Below are 22,138 nucleotides of genomic sequence, written 5' to 3'. Positions count from 1 at the left end.
ACGTCATAACAAAAATCTAATATAAAATGATAAATAAAATATAAATATATTTAAAAATATTTATATATTTATTTTTCTTTCAATTATTTAAATATTTTTTATAAATTTAAAAAATAACCTTTAAAACTAATTTTAATATATTATTATATTACGAGTTTGACTCAAAAAACTTATTCTCATAGCAATATCATAATTCGACTTGCTGTGGAAAAACATCTCCTACTTATCATATTGTTATATATAAAAATTTACTTTATTATTTTTTTATATAAATTAATAAATAAAATAAAAATAAATGTATTTTAATATTAAAATTATTTTAAATAGAAAATTCTTCAATATTTTAAGGGTTGCATAACTTAAACCCTTGAATGTAAACCAAAATATAATTATAATTATAAGACAAAGAGGCGGACATTAACAAACCATATATTTCATATCATATGGTGAGAAAAATGAACGAATCTTTGGTTTTACGGAAAAAAAGCTATGATTTTTGAAGAGGCGGTTGCTCTCGTTGCAGAATAAAAACTGACATTAGAGATTAGGGTGCCGAATATCTGAACGTCTTGCTTCTCTTTCCCATGATTGTATGTCCTGGATTTACAAAGTTAGCCTGTCATGTTCTCAAAGGGAACTCCTTCGGCGTGATAAAAATTTTGCAGCCCAATTAGGGCACTGAAGAGCTACAGAATAAAAAAAAATTCGGTATTGAGCGCTGTTTTTATTCAATTTATTCTTTTTATCTGTAGTTTTCGGAGAGGATATAGCAGTCATAGAGTTCGCAGGGCAAAACCCTAAAACTAAGGTTAGGGTTTTTGATGGGTCGGAAGAAGGCAGGCGTGGCCGCAGGGGATGATGCCCCTGCCGCTCAGAGCGGTAAAAGTAAAAAGAAGAATCTGATCGTTGATGACGATGAATACGCGATTGTCGATCCAGTGGCTGACAACAACGCAGATACCGCTTTGGAGGATGAAGTTTCTGCTTCGCTTAAAGGTATATCTCTGAATGATAGTAATAATAATAACAAATCTAGGAATAAGAATAGTAAGAAAGGGAAAAAGAATGATGATAATGAGGATGATGATGACGGGGACGGGGCTTTGCTTGAAAAGAGTGATGAGGATAACGTGAGTCATGTTTCGTCGATTGGAGGGAAGAAGAGGGGGAAGAAGGGGAAACAATCTAAGCAGGATTTGGATGATTTTGACGAAGAGAATTTGGAGGCTGTGGATGGGCTTCCAAATGTTAATGGTCATGGTGGGAAGAAGGATAAAAAAAAAGGAGGCGGTGCTAAGGTGAAGGGGAAACCAGATATGTTTTCCTTATTGGCAGACATGGAGGAGGTGGAGGAGGTGGAGGAGGATGGGGATGGTGGAGAGTCTGCTGTTGTGGATAACGTGGGGGGTGACGATGTGGATGATGAATCGGTTGAAGTAGTTTTTACGGGGAAAAAGAAAGCCAAGGGCAAGAAGGTGTCGTTTCAGATAGAGGAAATCGACAGTGTTCTAGATGCGACTGTAGATTTGGATGAGCCGAGTGAATGGATTTTTACAGGAAAAAAGAAGGCCAAGGGTAAGAAAATTGAACAGCAAGAGCATGAATTTGACGAGACTAAGGAGAGCCTTCCAGAAGAGGAAGAGACTATTATTAGCTTTAGTGGTAAAAAGAAGGGGAAGAAGGGTAGTCAGAAGAAATTTGAGGAGGACAGGGAGCCTTCTTTTGTTGATGTAAAGGAGGATGATGATAATGATGATGATGGTACCATTGTTTTTTCTGGAAAGAAGAAGGCCAAGGGTAAGAAAAATACTTCGTTCACAACTTCAATGTTGAATGCTGGGCTTTTGGATGAAGAAGATGGGGAAGGAGATAAATCAGTGGACAATTTTACATTGGAGGAAAAACATGAGGACAGCGAAGTAGATGATGTGATTCAATTTACAGGGAAAAAGAAGGGGAAGAAAGGCAAAAAGACAGGGAAGATGGTGGAAGGCAATGCCAATGCTGATCCAAACGATGATGCGGTCATGATTGATGAGGGTCAAAAGCAAGAAGGGCCTGCAAGTGTTCAAGAGCCTCTACCTTCTAGTGATTCAGCTGTATCCAAGAAACAAAAACAAAAGAAGAAGAAAAGTGGAAGAACTGCCGAGGAGGAGGAGGACCTGGATAAGATTCTGGCTGAGCTAGATTTAGGTACAGAAAAGTCCAAGTCTGCTGGGGCAGATGAAGTGCCTAAATCAGAGATCATTGAATCTGAACCAGCAAAAGCAGAAGTATTACCAGATGAAGTTAGTGCTGAACCTGAAGGGCCTGGGGAATCAGCAGCAGCAAAGAAAAAGAAAAAAAAGAAGGAAAAAGAGAAAGAGAAGAAGGCAGCAGTTGCAGCCGCTGAAGAGAAGGGCGAAGCAGAGACCAAACAGGAAAAATCGAAGGAGGTTAAAGGAAAGATTCTAGACAAGAAGGTCCCAAAACATGTGAGGGAAATGCAGGAAAGGTTGGCGAGGTTGAAAGAAGAGGAGGAGAGAAGGAAGCGCGAGGAAGAAGAGAAGCGAAGAAAAGAAGAGGAAGAGCAGAGCAGATTAGAAGAATTGGAAAGGCAGAAAGAAGAGGCCAAGCGCAGGAAGAAAGAACGAGAAAAAGAGAAACTTCAGAGGAAGAAGGCAGAGGGTAAATTACTAACTGGGAAACAGAAGGAAGAAGCTCGCAGGTTGGCATTAATGAGAGAGCAGTTCCTTGCCCAAAGTGGGGGTTTATCTGATATCTCAAAGGAGGAGCAAATTGCTTCAGCACCCAAGAAGCCAAAGTACGAGACAAAAAAGAAAAAGCGTGGTCCTACTACTGCTGATTCTGCAGCTTCTCAGCAGGCTATGCTAACAGAAGACCATGACATCCAAGACGAAGCTCCGCAAGAGGCATATGATAGTAAAGTAAAGGAAGAGGCCAGTGCAATGATAATTGAGCCTGTTGAGAGTGAGGTTCACATGGATGTTGAGCAGGAGAAAATGAAAACTGAAGAGGAAGAGGAAGATGATTGGGATGCTAAAAGTTGGGATGAAAAAGATGTGGCTTTACCAGTAAAAAGTGCTTTTGCTGAAGAGGAAGAGAGTTCCATAAGCAACAAAACTATTAAGAGTTCCGCTGGGCCTGCAGCTAAGTCTGTCGTAAAAAATACAACTGCTGCATCTGTGCCTAAATCGGCACCCATGTCGAGTGTAGCAAAGCCTGCCCCTCCTGTTAAACCATCTTTGCCTGTAAAGCCGGTTCAACAAGTGCAACCTGAAAGTGAAGAAGACTCTGAAAGTGAAGAGACTGAGAGTGAAGATGAAAACATGGAGGATAACAAGAGACAGGCAGCATCAAGGAAGCGAGAGGTGAGGAAAGCAGAAGCAATATTGAAAAGGAATGCAGATGATTTGCGCTCGCCTATTTGTTGCATTCTTGGTCATGTTGATACGGGTAAGACAAAGTTGCTCGATTGTATTCGGCGGACAAATGTGCAGGAAGGTGAGGCAGGAGGGATCACTCAACAAATTGGAGCCACATATTTTCCAATGGAAAACATACGGGAGAGGACAAAAGAGTTGAAGGCAGATGCTAATTTTAGGGTACCTGGTTTACTAGTAATTGACACTCCTGGGCATGAATCTTTCACAAATTTGAGAGCTCGAGGTTCTAGCTTATGTGATATTGCGATATTGGTTGTTGATATCATGCATGGCTTGGAACCACAAACGCTTGAGTCACTAAATCTTTTGAAAATGCGACATACACCCTTTGTAGTTGCCCTGAATAAGGTAAGCCTGTATTTTAGTTTCAATGTGTATTCAGTATCCATCAGCCATTAATTTTTATGGAAAATTTCCTACCTTCAAAATCACTGACACTAAGGGCTTTCACTGTGTGTTTGACTTATTAAGGTGGATAGGCTCTATGGTTGGAAGGCCCGTCCAAATGCTCCTATAAGAATGACCTTTAAGCAACAGTCAAAAGATGTTCAAAATGAGTTTGAACACCGGCTCACTCAGGTATTACTTTGACAGGCTTCATTTTTTCTAATGGGATGTAGAACATAGATCCGTAGAATGAAAAAGTCGAGCTCTTAAATAAGGGTTTGAAGATTGGAAATATTTAATCAGTCTTTCACACTGTTTTTCAAGCTGAACAATTTTTTGTAATGAATGTAGGTTATAACAGAGCTCAAAGAGCAAGGACTGAATTCTGAGCTGTATTTTAGAAATAAAGAAGTGAAGAAATATGTTAGTATTGTGCCAACTAGTGCGATCAGGTATGACTAAAGCTTTTCCAAATTATCAAAATTTACCTAACTTAGCAGTGAAGAAAAGTTAAATGTGAAGTTTAGTGGTTATTATTCAAGTGTTTGTGCAAACACAGCATGGGATTCAAGGACAGGACAGGATGATCCAGGCATTAGGGAACTAGGGTTTTGTCACATGAGCATTTTAGTTTTTTATGATCACTTTTTTTCTTTGTTTAAGTGCATGTTAAGTTGAGGGTACAATATTCTTGATAGAAATATTGTTCAGATTTTTGGCTGTTGGGTTGTATTTAACATTTATTGTTTGTGGAATTCAGTGGAGAAGGTGTGCCAGATCTCCTTATGTTACTTGTGCAGTTAACACAAAAAATGATGGAGGAAAGGCTTATGTACATCAGTGAAATTCAGGTAAGTTCACTCTAATTATAACCTCTTGAGACATTGTCAAGGTGGATGTATTGTTTTATTCATTTTCAACAGCATTGTTTGAAGTATAGCTGATGTATTGCTGGGATTTGATTGTTTGTGGCCTTAGATGCTTGTGGCAGCTTCTTTGCATGACATTATGGTGGATGGATGTGGGTTTATTTTGTTCTTAAGAGTATTACAAGTCCATGTCTAGGAGCTGAGCTGGATGGTTTATTTAGTTTCTTTTTGAACCAGCATTCTGAAATTCATAGTTCAATTTCCAATCAAAGAGGCATTTTTTCAATTAACTCCTGTACATTCTGATTGTTACCTCATTTTGCATACACATCTATTAGGACTGTCACAATCACATGAGACAAAGTTCAGTTTTCAATTAATTTCTGATGTATCTGCGTTTTCCATTCCAAGGCTTCAAGATTGGGGAACGCTCATATGGTGAAGACAAGTTTGATTAGTGCCCAATTATTGGTGCCCTATCATGTTTGCCTAGTAGTCAGCCTACACAGGCAGACCCAAGAATGCTTTTGCAGCCTCATCAAAGCTTGGCTTGAATATCCCAATTGTTGGAAGAACCCACCTGAGAAATATGATATTAAAACTCAGGAGGTCAAGACATATTACAGTGCATACCTCATGCTCAATAATTCTGTAAGTTCATGCACAGTTACACAACTATAGTACATACTGTGGAAGCAAACATCTGCAAAAAATTGCGATTATACGCGATTAATCGGCAGTCGGGCAACTTGCCGATTTTTTCCCCAAAAAAATCGATTTGATCGGTCAAAGATAGTCCATCGATTTTTTCCAAAAAAATCGCCAAAAAACGCCCAAAAAAATCGATTTGATCGGTCAAAGATAGTCCATCGATTTTTTCCAAAAAAATCGCCAAAAAACGTTGGATTAATCGATATTAGCTGGGAGTAAAACGCGGAAAAAATGCGAACCCTCATTGAAAATTCAGCGAATGTATAAAAATCATACGAAATTTGTGAAATTAAATTCGATGGATAGCTTGCAGAGGTGTCTTCTGTCGGCGGATGACTAGTTCACCCTTGCTGTTGTCGGGAAGTATGAGGGTCGCTGAAGGGCCACTCGCTGATGCCGTGCTTCCGCCAGTAGGGTTTGTAGTTGCGTCTAAAAATATTGCCAGATTTTTGTTAATGCTATCAAATATAAATGCATTTTGATAATGTTAAAAAAGACTTAAAAAAATTGCGGATTTGAATAGCTGTCCAATATAAATGTCAATTAATATTAAAAACTAAGTAGAACTTAATCAATATAAATGTCAATTAATATTTTGATAAACATTTAATATATCCTATACTTCTGTTTTGCTGATTAATTCGATTTTTTCCCTATTTTTTGAAAAAATCCTATACTTCTGTTTTGCCGATTAATTCCCGATTTTTTCCCTATTTTTTGAAAAAATCTTATACTTCTGTTTTGCCGATTAATTCCCCAAACGATTAATTGCTTCTTTGGTACATACTACATATAATAAGGTATGCATGATTGTTCAATCAATTCTCAGATAGGAGATGGGGGAAAGCTGGGGACAAGGGGTCCCTGGATTTAAATTTGAAGATGGTGGCTAGCAATGTAGTTATATTTGTATAGTTGAATTGAAAACCAGAGGGGGGGTGTCAGAGCAGTGCTCCCAGTAGGGTTGAGGGGCACTAATCAGACTTGGTCCAGGTCTTTGAGATCACATGGACCTTCATGCTGTATGTCATCTTCATGATTTTTATCATTATGTTTTCTCCAACACCAAGTCCAGGAAAAACATTGAGGTCTGGGACTTCTTAAGAACTCATATGAATGTCTGAGTGTAAACTAACCGGGAAAATACAATAGATAATCTGCATCAAGAAGTTTTTGTATAGCATGATGTAGCTTTCCTAATCCTCCTTACAAGAACAACCAATAGTTATGATATACCTATTTTTTGCCAGCTTAGAAAATGAATTGTATGTCCATGTTGTAAAGCTAAATGATGATTCTTAAATTTGAATTGAGTTTCAACATAAATATTCTCAAAAAAAAAAGGATGGACTCAAATAAGAGAAACCCCTGGTAGAAATGCCTTTGCCAGGTCGGCTGTATAATATGTTTTTCCCATGTTGAATAACAGATCAAATCTGACAAACAACTTCAAAACACATTTACATACTAGTAAAGAAAGTTCTGTAATGAAATCTGGAGGATGCAAGAATAAAACTGGAAAGTCCCAAAACTAATATAGCCTGTTAATATAGTCAACTGGAACACTTAAGGATTTTCTCACATTTTCCAGAAATCGTCATTTTTAAAGCATATACCCACCTAGAAAGCATTAAAAATTCATAGGAAGGAAAAAAAAAATTGAATCTAAAAGCACGGGACAAGTAACCGAAACTAGCACTCAAAAAATGATCCCCTAGAATCCTTGTTTCTAATAAAACAAACTAGAATGATAGAGCATGTGTGTTATTGTTAAAGTTAGGATCAGACTGAAAGCAATAAGCAGAATTAACACAATAAACACTCAGAACACAAGAGTACCCTGGGAAAACCTCCCTCTTGGAGGTGAAAAATCCAGCATCTAAATCTCAGCTTATATTTAAACAATATCAGTATTTGTCTTGAACAACAGAATATAACTTCAACCAAGGGCACAAACAGTAGTATGAACAGCGGCATCAAAATCTGAACTATGACAAACTTATCTGCAAATATCCTTGATTGAGAATGATGCGCTCTTCAAAGAAGACAATTCGCTGGTCAAGGAGCCAAGTTGCAGACCATGAAGATGATTTGCTGCTCCCAGAATAAGTTCGCTGTCCCTGGAACAGAACTCGCTGCCTTAGGAAATGTATTCGCTGATCAGACAGTAGGTTCGTTGGCCTTAGAGATGGACATGCTGATCAGAAGAAGTCATTCGCAGACCCAGTAAGTGATTTGCTGATGAGATGATACAATTCACTATTCTGCTGAAGGTAGATGATCGCAGAACTAACTGAAAATGAGAGAATGAATATGTGCTTGAAGCATGAATAAACTTTGCTTATATATGTGACTTTATCCACCTAATTCATCCTAGCTCGGCTCACAAGGATAACAATTAATAATAATATAATGCTCTAAACTTGGCCCCAATATAGGGTCAGCCCCATTACATTTACAAGTTACAATGTTCAATATAGGGTTAGCCCTATTCACAAGTTACATCGCCCATTATAGGGCCAGACCAAATTACAAGTTACATTGACTATTATAGGGTCGGCCCTATAGCAATTACAAATTACATAATGTGTTTGGGTCCAGCCCAATACAAGTAATACTTATGTTTGATCCGAACTAGCTATTATTTCAACACTCCCTCTCAGCTAGGGAGGATTCTAGCCAAATAACAAATCATCATGGACCTTTCCATGATATCCATCTTGCATTGCCCACAAAGGATGGATCCAAAAACTTTCTTATGCATACCTGCAAGAAATGAATACACACAAATATATAAATACACATCATGAACTTCTTTCATGATATCCATCTTGCATTGCCCGCAGAGGATGGATCCACCTTGCATTGCCCACAGAGGGTGGAGTAGGTCTTTCACCTCAACCTTCCCCTAGAGAAGGATCTAATGTCACCTTGCATTGTCTGCAAAGTGTGGTTCCACCTTGCATTGCCCACAGAGGGTGGTTCCACCTTTCATTGCCCGCAGAGGGTGGAGGAGGTCTTTCACCTATACCTTCTCCCAGAGAAGGATCCAATGTCACCTTGCATTGCCCGCAGAGGGTGGACAATGCAACTTAATGCATCACTAGGATTGAGACTCCCTCTCAGCCAAGGCTGTGTTCTCCACAATTTCAAGCCTATCTTTGAAGTATTCAAACTTCACACAAGCAAGGGGCTTGGTGAGAATGTTTGCAACCTACTCATCAGTGCTGACATATTTCAGCTGTAAGGCACCTCTTTGTACCATATCACGAACATAGTGATAGTGAGTTTCCACATATTTTGATCTGTCATGAAACACAAGATTAGCAGACATTTTAATAAAACTTTGATTATCACAATGAATAATTGTGGGTTCCCAAGGTTGTCCAAACAACCCTACAAGAAGCTTTCGAAGCCACATTGCTTCTCTTGATGCAACACTCGATGCAATATACTCAGCTTCTGCGGTACTCAAGGCTATAGAGGACTGTTTCTTGCTGGCCCAAGAAATCACAACAGAACCCAAACTGAAACAGATACCCGAAGTGCTCTTCCTATCAATAACACTTCCTGTCCAATAAAAATTTAAGTAGCCTTCCAAGGTAACGGGAGTGTTGATTGGATATTTTAGCCCATAGCCAACAATTCCACGCAAGTATCTCAAAATATGTTTGGCTGCAACAAGGTGAACATGCTTTAGCTTGTTCATAAACTGTTTGAGTACACTCACTACATAACAAATGTCTGGTATAGTGTTAACTAGATACATCAATGATCCAATCAATTGTCTGTGTTTAGAAGGATCTGCAAAATCAGAGTTAGCTGCAGATAAACTCAATTTCTTCAAGTTAGTTTCCATAGGAGTAGACATAGGTTTGCAATCCAACATTCCAAATCTCTTCAAAATATCTACAGTATATTTTCCTTGACTTAGAATAATTTCATTAGGTCTTTGCCACACTTCTAACCATAGAAAGTAATTCATTAGACCTAGATCCTTCATTTCAAATTCAGTAGCTAATTCTTTCTTACACCTAATGATGAGACTATTCTTTCTTACACCTAATGATGAGACTATCTTCACCAGTTAGTAATAAATCATCCACATATAAAACCAGAATTATCATTTCACCATTAAATACTTTAAAGTAAAGGTTAGGATCAACATCATTCTTACAAAAACCCTAAACTAACCAAGTACTTATCAATTCTTTCATACCAATCTCGAGGAGCTTGCTTGAGGCCATAAAGAGCTTTCCTTAATCTGTATACATGAATCTGATAACCTTCTAGTTATTCAATATAGACAACAAAAACAATCTTTATATCCAACTTCCAGCCTGCAGCTATAATGGTTCTAATATTAGTATATCTAGCAGCAAGAGCAAATGTTTCCTTATAACTATGAGCTACACATATGGAACTCCCTCTTGATTCTTGATATAAAATTGTGGTAACCAAGTCTCATGAAGATTGCATAATATAAGAATCAATCAAGGAAGGCAACCAACATAAGTTACCATAAATCAAGGATGATAAATGCCTATCTATTCTTTACAAAATGGACCCATAGCACAATAATTATGATCATGGCATACCTTCAAGTGAAGAAACCAAGCTCCCACTTAAGCTTGAAGGCATGGTAATTCAAGAATATCTTGAAGAGAAGCATCAACATGATTAAATATCCCAATAGAATGACCTATCTTTTTATTGACTAGACTTCCACAATTGACAACATATGCCAAGATTGCTCAAAAGCATATTGCCAGTCTATGATCAACTTCAATCATAGTGTAAAGCTACACAACATTCTTTAAATGTGAAATTGTTTTCGATAGTTGAATAATAGAGAGTTAGCTGTGCCTGATCATATCAAAAAACTAAGGCAAGTGTATGCCTTCAGAAAACTTTGACAATCTATTTTACAAAATCCATAAGCAAGGTATATAAGCCAAAATTTCTTTCCAGCCAATGCGTAAAATCAGATATGAGTATCAACCACTCAAAAGGATACACATCGTAGTTTAGCACACGCGTATGATCAAAAGACAACTTCAATAAGTTAGATACCTCATTCATCTTAGGTTTCATCATCAAGAGAATACTTACTTCAAAAAATAAAATAAAAAATGTAATACGTAGTATGCTCAAATTGAAGAGATAATATCACAATGAATATTATGTGAGGATAGTGAAAGCCATGATAGAAAATGTATTTGAGCTAAAGGCAATCCTCTACACAAGAAGAGCAGAGCAAGGTTATAATAAATGTATAACAAAGAACATGAGAGCTTTTATGAAGAGCTGAAGAGAACCAAGTGTTACACAGTCCCAGTCCTACATGCCAACCTTATCATAGAACAGAGAATACAGTCCGTATGATGTTAGGAGACACACCAACAAGACTATTAAGCATTTCAAGATTTAGATAGAATACGATACATCTGAGCTAAGCAACAAGTATCATCAGAAGAAGTAAGGTCATCATTGGGCATAGATACTAAATATGATGGCTAAGACATCTTACCTTTACATGCCTACCACACCAATGATATAAATGACACTATATGTTTTCAACTAAGGTTTCATGTTTCTGAATCTCCTATAATTTTATTCATCTTTCAATCTTCTTATTTGTGTTTGTTGTTATATCATAAAACTCCTAGTTTTATATTTGAATACACATGTTGAAATCTTAAGTGCCAAAGATGTATTTAGATCAATGCATCAATTCGGATCATTACATATTCATAGCAAACCACATCAAATAGGTTGAGAGATAAACATACTAAAAAATAGAGAATAGGGCATAACCAAATACTTATTCAATAATTCAAACTGGATTAGAACAAATTCTTAACACAAGAACAAAGCTTGAATTAGGGTGATTGTTACAAACCCTAGGAAGATAGTTATGCAACCTTTAAAGAAATAAAAGGAATACTAAGATCTGAAAAACAAGTGCACAAACCGACGTGTGAAAGCATCGTCATATGAAGTAGTTAACAAGCAACAGAACCTTGTGCACTAGATAAGACACCAATAACAATAAGGCAATCAGATGCAAATCTCCAAAGCAAGTGGACCCTACAATTGAGAATAGAGTAATGAGAACAACTGAAATCTTATTCTTGCTATTGTCCCATCGATGCCTTCAATTTGTCAAGCAGACATTGTTGTTGAACTTTCTGATTCACCGTAGACTTCTTCAGCCCTAATCTGCACAAGAAGAAGTACAGGTTCTTCCTTCAAGCTGTTAGGCCTTATAGAAGGAACTTGGCTTTGATACCATGTTAAAGTTAGGATCAGACTGAAAGCAATAAGCAGAATTAACACAATAAACACTCAGAACACAAAAGTACCCTGGGAAAACCTCCCTATTGGAGGTGAAAACCCCAGCAACTAAATCTCAGCTTATATTTAGACAATATCAGTATGTGTCTTTACAACTTTGCTTCAACACTTGAAGCAATGTGAACAACAGAATATAACTTCAACCAAGGGCACACACAGTAGTATGAACAGCAGCATCTAAATCTGAACTATGACAAACTTATCTGCAAATATCCTTGACTGAGAATGACGCGCTAATTAGAGAAGACAATTCGCTGGTCAAGGAGCCAAGTTGCAGGCCATGAAGATGATTCACTGCTCCCAGAATAAGTTCGCTGTCCCTGGAACAGAACTCGCTGCCTTAGGAAATGTATTCGCTGATCAGACAGTAGGTTCGTTGGCCTTAGAGATGGACTTCCTGATCAGAAGAAGTCATTCGCAGACCCAGTAAGTGATTCGCTGATGAGATGATACAATTCACTATTCTGCTAAGGTAGATGATCGCAGAACTAACTGAAAATGAGAGAATGAATATGTGCTTGAAGCATGAATGAACTTTGCTTATATATGTGACTTTATCCACCTAATTCATCTTAGGTTGGCTCACAAGGATAACAATTAATAATAATATAATGTCTAAACTTGGCGTCCAATATAGGGTCAACCCCATTACATTTACAAGTTACAATGTTCAATATAGGGTTAGCCCAATTCACAAGTTACAATGTAATATAGGGTTAGCCCAATTCACAAGTTACATCACCCAGTATAGGGCCAGACCAAATTACATGTTACATTGACTATTATAGGGTCGGCCCTATAGCAATTATAAGTTACATAATGCGTTTGGGTCCAGCCCAATACAAATAATACTTATATTTGATCCGAACTAGCTATTATTTCAACAGTTATATTGTCATTAGTTTACTCTTATGATCTTAATGCATACCAATTTAATAACAAGGTAGACAAAATTTGTAATAAATGGGCCCAACTTGAAAAAAGAGGAACAACGATGGGCAAAATTTAGAATAAATAGGCCCAACTTGAATAAAGTGGAATAAAGATGAATGTCACTGAATCAAAGAAATCACTTTTTTTTGATCAGAATTCACCATGAAACAGAAATTGTAAAGCACATTCTAAAAGATCAAGCAGACCCTTCTCATTGCTAGTTTGCCTAAACATTTGTAGCCTACAACCACTGACAACAAATTTACCATCTATGGAGAAAACATGCCTCTTTGCTTCAGAATTTGCAAATGGCAGCTACTACTCTTAGAACTAGATTTTAGCTCCATTTAGCTAATTGCAGAAGAACTTGCAACCAACTCTTATTGGCTTGATCTCACTTTGTGGATGACTACAGAACTTGATATGATCTACCTCAGATGTTTCCTCGCATGGAGACAATTTCAGGGAAAAAAAAGTAAATATAGACTCAGCCATATGTAACCACATATGCTCCTTCCTTAAGGTAATTGTTGTCATTTCATGACACCATTGGTCCATTAGTAAGAACCGATCAGAGAAACGATCCATGGACCAGCGCTGTCCCAGTTGATCAAGGAGAAAAGCAGAAGAATTAGGAATTGTGAAGTGTTGTCTTATTTGGAGGAACTCCCTTCCGTTTGCTTCCCTTTTCTTTCATGTTCCTCAGAATTCTAGAACTTCGAGGTTTTGAGGTTCCTTCTCTTTGCCTTCTCTTTTTTTCTTCTCCGGAACTTTGAAACCCTGAGGTTCCAAAGTTCCCTTCTCGTCTTCTTCCCTTCCTCAGAACCTTGAGGCTCCGAAGTTCCTTTCCTTTAGCCCCTTTTTTTTCCTAGGAACTCCGGAACCTCGAAGTTTCTTTCCCTCCTTGCCTTTTCTCTCTAGTTCCTCGGAACTCCGGAACCTTGAGGTTCCGAAGTTCCCTGCTGCGTCTCTTTCCTCTTCTCCGGAACTCCGGAACCCTGAGGTTCAGAAGTTCCCTTTCCTTGCCTTCTTCGGAACTCCGGAACCCTGAGGTTCGGAAGTTCCTTTCCTCACCTTTTCTCTGTTTTCCGAAACTCTGGAACCTCGAGGTTTCGAAGTTCCTTTCCTCCTTGCTTTTTTTCCGTTCTTCGGAACTCGGGAACCGCGAGGTTCCGAAGTCCCTTCCTTGCTGCCTTTCCCTCTTCTTTGGAACTCCGAAACCCCGAGGTTCCGAAGTTCCTTTCTTGCCTTCCCCACTTCGGGAGCCTGAATTTCCAAAGTCCTCGGACTTCTTTTTGGCTTGCAACACTTTTGGATGGCGTGATCAACACTCAAAGTTTTAAATGCTCCGACGACTTTTGTGACTTATGCACCTTCTCTTGTGGAGCTATAGGGGTGCATTTAACGATTTTGGCAGGATTTTCATCAAGAGAGGTACGGGGCCATGCTTGTTGTGGTAACTTATGTCATGTCTGCATGCTCTGACTTTGGAAGGTCAGTCAATACACCCTTCTCAGGGTTGCCTTTTCAGGATATGGCTAGGTTGCTTGCATGTACAGGAAGTCAGGTGCATGCACTTCCCTGCACTGCCAGACTGACATTTCCCTGCACACACAAGGGTCATGATCACTCTTGTAACGAGTTTTCTATATAAAGGCTGTTGAGCCTCGTTGTAAAGGGTTCTCTCCCTGCTGACTTGAGCTATTCTATGCTCTTTCACTTCTCTTGTATTTATCGTGCATTTTTGCAATTGTAAGTTTGGCCATTGGCCTTTGAATGAATTGAAATCATCATTCTTGCCTTACTTCAACTTAAGGATGTTGTGTATTTGTTCTTACCTTCATTATAAGTGTATGTTTGTGGCTTTCTTTCACATATATGCTGTGTTAATTTATTTCTGAGTGTGACTTGTGGGAATCTTTCTCCCCTCTTGACATTCAATGAATTCTAACCTCCATACATGCGTTGGGATCACTCATACATCTGAAGTTTGTGCATCTCTTGGGTATTTCAGTTGATTCTTTGGGTCATTTTTGGTAGGGAGAGAAACAATCTCTTCTTGGTGCATCACCTCCTTTCATTTTAAGCATTTCTCTCTTTCCTTTTTCTTTGCAAGTTGTTAGGATAGGCTCAGGAGTAAGTTTTGAAGTGTTGACTTGGTTCAACACCTGCTTCTGGATTGAGAAGGAAGCCGGCTTTCTCTGGAGATTCAACCCCCTTGCATAAGGTCCCACACTTTGGGGTTGTTTTCATGTTTCACAAGGTTGCTGAGGGTGCAAGCTTTTGTGATAACAGTAATATAACGTGAAATCTTCTTCCAACTCCTGAAAAGACTTACTCCCTGATGTGATATTCTTATTGGAAGTCATTTTCTCTGCAACCATAAGTCCTTTGTAGCTTCTTTTTTCTGCTTGCTTATCTTTTTCAAGACGTTTCAACTCCTCACACTGTTTCTGTGAGAATAAAATCCTGTAAGACTTTGCCTGAATTTACAATAAATTCATTGAAGGATTCGCCTGAATTTACATTTAATAACCATACGATACAGTACTAATCTGACTACCATACCATTAAACAACAGACTTAGCATACCAACAACCGTCAAATGAACAAATTCTCTGTCACCAACCTCATGGTGGTGATTAAAAATTAGACACAATTTTTACAATGCACTATTTAATGTAAAAATTTCCAGATGCTTCTTTGGGGTAAAACTGAAAACACAAGGTCCAACAGTTGCCTATGCTCATCTCCTTTTTTTCCAAATTATAATGAAGGAGTGTATTAAGTATAAAAAGAAAAGCAAACCTTTTCCCTAAGCTGAACTTTACTCTGAGCTCTTTCTGCGGCATTCATAGCTTCTCGTTCAGCTACAAAAATGAAATAAGTAAACAATTTTTTTAGTTGAATAAACCCACCAAAAACCATTTATGACAGAAGTGAATTTGGGAGAAACCAATTTAGTCCATCTCCTTGTCATATGAGACCCTTTTCTATACAGATATACTTTGTAGACAAATTTAAATCATATAAAGTGGCATTGATAGAAAATCTATCCAGGACATACTGTATATGGTAGCATGACCAAATAAACAAACCTTTCAAGTCAGGCTTCCACTCAACTTTTGTTTTATTCAAATGATTCACAATTTCATCGATATGCTTCTCAACTCTGACAGTTCTGACCTGAATGTGTCAAGAGAAAAGATGATAATTCATGTCAAGATTCAACCTGAGTTAACTTTTAGTGTCTAATACATAATCTTGATTCCTTATACCACTTACTAGAAACATGAGAGAACTTCACAACTAGAAAATAATTGCAGATCTCACATACCTAAAGTGTACCTTCAGAATTATAATAAATAAGAAACCAAAAACAACTATATATAGGGTCCTCAATAAAGTCGAAAGGCGGCATCAACTGTGGCTCTCAGTACCTTCAAGCAACTTGTTTGGCATAAGGAATCAAGATTAGGTATTAGACAGTTATCCGAAAAACTCTTTCATAGTAAAGTAAACCCATCCCATCTTCAAGAAAGCCCATACTCACACCCCAAAATTTACTGTAGGTACATCATTCATCTCAGCAAAAAATTACTGTAGGTACATCGTTCCACATTTGATAATGACAAGCCAGGATCTGGGCATGGCAGCAAAACTCTTTCTTGGGATTGTCTTGGCAAGCCCAAAGATAAAATATTATTTTTATTCATTAAGAAAATTATGGGAAAATAAAAAAACTGATTATTTATTTATTTTCTTTTTCTATTAGTTTCATGCCAAAAAAGGATGAAATAGCAAGTTTGGAGATAAAATTGCAATTAAATTGTATTTTTTGCCTTTTTTTGGTGCCTTGGGATCCATGCTCAAGTATGGAGAAAAACAGCAATTCAGTTCAGATCAGATTGTGAAACATACCAATGGCAGATTACTTGCAAGTCATCACAATTTTCTTCTCCAGTACCATCCAGTGACTAGTGAAAAAAAGTCAGTATTAAAGGGACACATACATTGATATTATGTTTAATATATGGATAAATATAAAAGCCTTGTGAGGACAGGTATCCTTCCACCTAAAACCCACAAATACGTGTGCTGAAGATAGCTTATCCACATGGAACCTGCAGAGAGGCATCCAGGATATAAATATTCAAATGTATCAAATAAAAACAAATTGTCGTTCCTCTGCATAAGCCAAGATCATGCATTCATAAAAGCTAATAACAATTAATATAATAATAGATAATAGGACCTTTGTATTTGGACATTGTTTGCATGCTACTATATGACTGTGAAAAGCAATCATACTTACACATCTATTACACCTTGAAATGGCCCAGAAAACAACTCGCTGATTAACATTTCTATCTAAACTACATGCCTGGGAATGATTCATAGCATTTCTGGGACACATTTGTATCTATATTTTACATCCTGATAGAGCTTCCCAATACGGCTTCTTTCCATTGGAAATTTCTTTTTAGATTTACTTACAACCTTGCCTCATCAGACACAAATGACCAATTTTGAAATTTTAGGGGACTTTCTGCATGGTAAAGGAGTATTTTGAAGGCGAATATGATAGTGTTTGTGGTTTGACATCAAATAAATAATAAGTGCTTGGAGTTGGAGTCTTTAAAGAAATTATTGCTTAAGTGAGGATAGCTAGCTCAGGAACAATATGGAACCCTGTGGAAGATTACTCAAGAAAATTGGGAATTGGAAAGAAAAGTTATTTAGGCAGCAAAACTTATACCAACTCTTAAAATAGAACCGGAGGCTTTTAAAAATTTCCAAAAATCCAAAACAGTCAGAAAGGCTTCTTGGGATGTTGGAAAAGTTTCTCGAAAGCTCAAGGCCCTCTTGAGAAGAGTTTAGGATGGGGAGATATTCTAAAATCTTCAAAACAGCTTCTAGGATTCAGAGACCAAATTCATATCAAAATGACCTGGCATAAACATTACTACTAGTCTTGCTCAATGATTATATGGCAGATTATCGTATAGGGTACAAAAAAAGCAAGGTTAGGTGTGAGATATGGGTTAGTTTTGATGGTGAAGATGGCTCTTAGTCAAAGCTTCTTAGAAAAAAGAGTTCTATACATACTAATGTGGAATTAGCCTTCCCCAGCTGTGCCAGAAAAATCAGAACATCAATTTAAAAAGTTTTCAATCCTCAATAAGGAATTCTTTCATGCTTGCTTTATTAATTAAGTAATATAAAATATTTGAACAACCGCCTAAGAGAACATGCATCCAAGTAAACAAAAACAGAACAACTGTTTTAACAGTCTATTTTGCCTCCACTACTATATAAGTGTTTCTTTTTTCTTCCAAGGTCAACCATTTGTACATGTATTCATGTTGTCCGTCTATTCAAAGGTTTGAGACAAATCAAAACTGATCATGACATAGAGAAACTTTGGGTACTTCCTGGCATCCCTGTGGCAGTAGAGATACTTCTATAAGTAACAAGGCCATCCCAGTCATGTTAGGGCATTTCCCCAATGTCGCCAACAGGGCTACTCCTGCAGGTGTCTCCAGCTTCTGCAGGGCATTTCTGAAGCATTTCTACATTTGACTCCCCTCCCTGTTTCCAAAACTATACATTTTCAGGTGGGATGCTTCTTCATGGAACACTACTATACACTTCAATTTATGCTCAAATGTTAAGTGAAATCAGAAACCTAATTAATGTCTCGGCAAGTATGAGGCTTTTGTATCTTGCATTGGTGAATGCTTGTTTTAATCTATAAAGGTTTTAGTTTTTTCACTCTCATGTAGATATTAAAAATGTTGAAATTGTCTAAGATATTGACTATCCTGGTATGCATCATGCAAGAATCCTTACCTAGTATGTTGTAAGAAAAGGGCCTTTGTTATAAAAGTGGGTTTTAAGGCATTGGCAGGGTCAAATGTGTCTTTGCAGATTACGATTGTTAGACTTAATGTGTCATGATAGGAAGTAACATTATAGAATGGTGGCTTGGGATATCATGCCCATGACCCTTAGTAATCTTATTAGCTATGAAATATATTGTTCAGACTTCAGAGGGATTTTTTAGCCCTTTGCTACCCCGGGTCTTCATTCTAATGATATAATGAGGCAGCTTATGTTATGGGATCATTTTCACCTATTATACTATACAATATATGTATCTTCACTCCTTTGGACACATGCAATATATGAATTGCTGATAGATGCTTATACTAATTAGTGTGTGATCGTTATTTTTTATATTATTCATACGAAATAAAGAGTAGCACTTTGTTGATTTGGTGAATGAATTTATTTTTATGTGATACTTCATTGTGGTCATTGCTCTTCACTATTCAAAATAATAATTTAATAAATAATAAAATTTCTCTATGTGCTATGCTGGGGAGAAGCCTTGTATTGTAAGTATTTGCTTTTCTGTTCAGAGGATATTGTTCTTGATTTTTGGTTACTTTAGCTTTCATTACCAATATATAGTACACCAGAATTGAAGTTCACTAAATATTTAGAGCAATATTGGGACAGAAAAGCCAATTTGTGAAATGACTTAGGCAACGCATTGATCACTTTAGATTGATGTAGTCATCCAAAGACTCATTATGATGCCCTTGCCCTGAAAATAAATTGTATTGTATTTATATTCATTTGCAACATTTGTGGGAAACTCTGTTCTTCTAGTTAAATTTCAGCTTTTTGTAAAAGTTTTGGTTTGAAAATTTAATTTCATTAGTCCTTTAGGTCATGAACATCATATTTTTTCAGTTCTGATGGATTTGAATTGTTACTTCAGTGTACCGTCTTGGAGGTGAAGGTTATAGAAGGTTTGGGAACTACAATTGATGTTATATTGATAAATGGTGTGCTTCATGAAGGCGATCAGATTGTGGTCTGTGGAATGCAGGTGAGCAAGTCTAATAAATACTTGCCATGTTAAGAGTTGGAGTTAGCATAAACATTTGTTTCTTGAGTGGTTATCTGACCTTTGTTATAAATGCATTATTATTAGGGTCCCATTGTAACAACTATCCGTGCTTTATTGACTCCACATCCAATGAAGGAGCTTCGAGTGAAGGTAAGTGACAAATTATTGCATTTCACATTAAAAGGTTTTTAGGATCACAATTTTCTTTGGAAGTTATTTCTATGGAGTGATTTAAAATATTTCTTATGAGTTGTCCATTGTGGTAACCTATATGGTTGTATGTCTTCTTGGAAGCTTTATTATGGTGCTATATTATTTAATATATCCTGTGGCATTGAAGAGTCTGAAAAGTTTTATATAATAAAGGAGAATGGGAGGTATTTGTGATCTACTACATTATAATACAAAAATCCACACTCACAAATTTAGAATACTCAAACCAAGTCACATTGATCATAGTGTTTAAATATAATATAATATAAGCTATTCTTTTGTTTCAGGGATCTTATCAACATCACAAGGAGTTAAAGGCAGCACAGGGAATCAAGATAACTGCTCAGGTATCAATTTCAGGCTAATAAATTAATGTATATGAGCGTAAATTTTCAAATTTATGTGGACAAAATAAAATTTAGCTGCAATTTCTTGATTTCAGGGTTTTGAGCATGCCATAGCAGGAACCCAGTTATATGTTGTTGGACCTGATGATGATTTAGATGATGTTAAGGAAGAAGCAATGCAAGATATAAACAATGTAATGTCTCGGATTGACAAGAGTGGGGAAGGAGTTTATGTTCAAGCTTCAACTCTTGGATCTTTGGAGGCTTTACTTGAGTTCTTGAAGACCCCAGCTGTGAGCATCCCGGTTAGTGCAATTGGTATTGGGCCTGTGCATAAAAAAGATGTCATGCGTGCGAGTGTAATGCTTGAGAAAAAGAAGAAAGAGTACGCTGCAATTTTGGCATTTGATGTCAAAATTACTCCCGAAGCTCGGGAGCTTGCAGATGAAGTTGGTGTCAAAATATTTGCAGCGGACATTATTTATCATCTGTTTGACCAGTTTAAAGCATATATGGACAATCTTAAGGAGGAAAGGAAAAAGGAGGCTGCAGAAGATGCTGTTTTCCCCTGTGTCCTGGGCATTTTGCCAAATTGTGTTTTTAACAAGAAGGATCCTATAATTGTTGGTGTTGATATTCTTGAAGGCATTGCAAGGGTTAGTATCTAAAATTAGTTTCTTTGGTATGACTTGTGCATGTAAAAGATTGTTGTATTTTTGCATAAAGCCATATGTGGTGATTGCATCTACAGATTGGCACGCCATTATGTGTTCCCACAAAAGATTTCATAGATATTGGCAAAATAGCTTCAATTGAGATCAATCATAAAGCTGTTGACATGGCTAAGAAGGGTGAAAAAGTTGCCATGAAGGTACTTTGAGAAGCTGTCTTTGTTGTTAATTTTCTATATGATTTTGGATACTATATTTGGAAATGTCTTTGTTAATCAATTATCATATAAACTTTACAGATTGTTGGGAGTAATGCTGATGAAGCACAGAAAATGTTTGGAAGGCATTTTGAAATGGAGGATGAATTTGTGAGTCATCTCACTAGAGGATCCATAGATATATTGAAAGAAAACTACAGGGTAAGGTTATTGGATATCCACATTAACATAGTTTTACTGTGTAGCAACTATGCATTTTATGATTATAAAACATTGGTTCTTTTTATTTTTGGCTGATAAAGCAACTTTTCAATGTCTAAACTGGAAATTTTTCTTTTTGTTTCAGGATGATTTGTCCAATGATGATTGGAAACTTGTGGTGAAATTGAAAAAGCTGTTAAAAATTCCTTAAGCCACTACTAATGATGCATTGTGGGATGGAACTTTGGATTGGAGCAAAACTCCGATGAAAATGGAAAGATGCACCCTGCAACATTACAGACACCACATTCAGGATTACAAATGGTGAACTTTGTTGATACCAGAACAGTAGCTTCTGCTTCCTAAGTTTCTGCATCCTAAGCTTCTTCTATATGTTTTGCTATGTGGTCTATGTGCTGCATATCTGGCTACAATAAGACAGTAATGAATTTCAGATCCTCTCTATGCAGGAGGGCATTTGAATTTCTCTGCTGTTTAGCACGTTTTCTGAAATTTAATAGTCTGAAGGGGCAAGTGCGGTCTTGCCACATGAGAAATGGAAGAGATTGATTCCAAGAGTATAGATTTTGTGTAATGATCTGTTTTATGATTTCTTCAGGTAATGAGGAAAATATCATGAAAATGTTGTTTTAAATAAAATCATGTTTTACCGCAATTGTATGAAACCAAAAATATTTCCATGTTGATGATGCCATACCAAATGGTCTCAGTATTTTTTGTCACTTTTCTTTGTCTTGTTTCATTTACCTATTGGCCGATTCTCAAATAGACAATGTTGGCCCAAATTTATCAATCTTTACTTGGCAGCAACATAAAAAAATATAGTTTTTCAAATATGCTCA

At 37.0% G+C, this 22,138-nt stretch overlaps 1 protein-coding gene across 2 annotated transcripts; it reads left to right on the top strand.

Moving 5' to 3' along the window:
* Nucleotides 1–452: 452 nt before the first annotated feature.
* On the top strand, nucleotides 453–22,018 carry LOC131080003 (eukaryotic translation initiation factor 5B). 2 transcript variants are annotated; one of them, XR_009114110.2, is made up of 12 exons: nucleotides 453–3,794; nucleotides 3,918–4,025; nucleotides 4,185–4,285; nucleotides 4,594–4,684; nucleotides 19,494–19,604; nucleotides 19,710–19,775; nucleotides 20,126–20,185; nucleotides 20,281–20,841; nucleotides 20,937–21,056; nucleotides 21,156–21,275; nucleotides 21,421–21,599; nucleotides 21,746–22,018. XR_009114110.2 is itself a non-coding variant. In XM_058018053.2 (11 exons), exons 1-11 carry the CDS (start codon nucleotides 822–824, stop codon nucleotides 21,484–21,486), a joined length of 4,377 nt encoding a protein of 1,458 aa, XP_057874036.2. In that variant the 5' UTR covers nucleotides 453–821; the 3' UTR covers nucleotides 21,487–22,018. The 2 variants fall into 2 exon arrangements, 1 of the variants encoding a protein (XP_057874036.2); XM_058018053.2 differs by having other exon boundaries at nucleotides 21,421–22,018.
* The last annotated feature ends 120 nt before the right edge of the window (nucleotides 22,019–22,138 follow it).

This window comes from Cryptomeria japonica, chromosome 3, assembly GCF_030272615.1.
Source record: "Cryptomeria japonica chromosome 3, Sugi_1.0, whole genome shotgun sequence".
Lineage (NCBI taxonomy): Eukaryota > Viridiplantae > Streptophyta > Pinopsida > Cupressales > Cupressaceae > Cryptomeria > Cryptomeria japonica.
The sequence above is the reverse complement of the archived record's forward strand: the minus strand, read 5'-3'. Positions and strand labels throughout refer to the sequence as shown.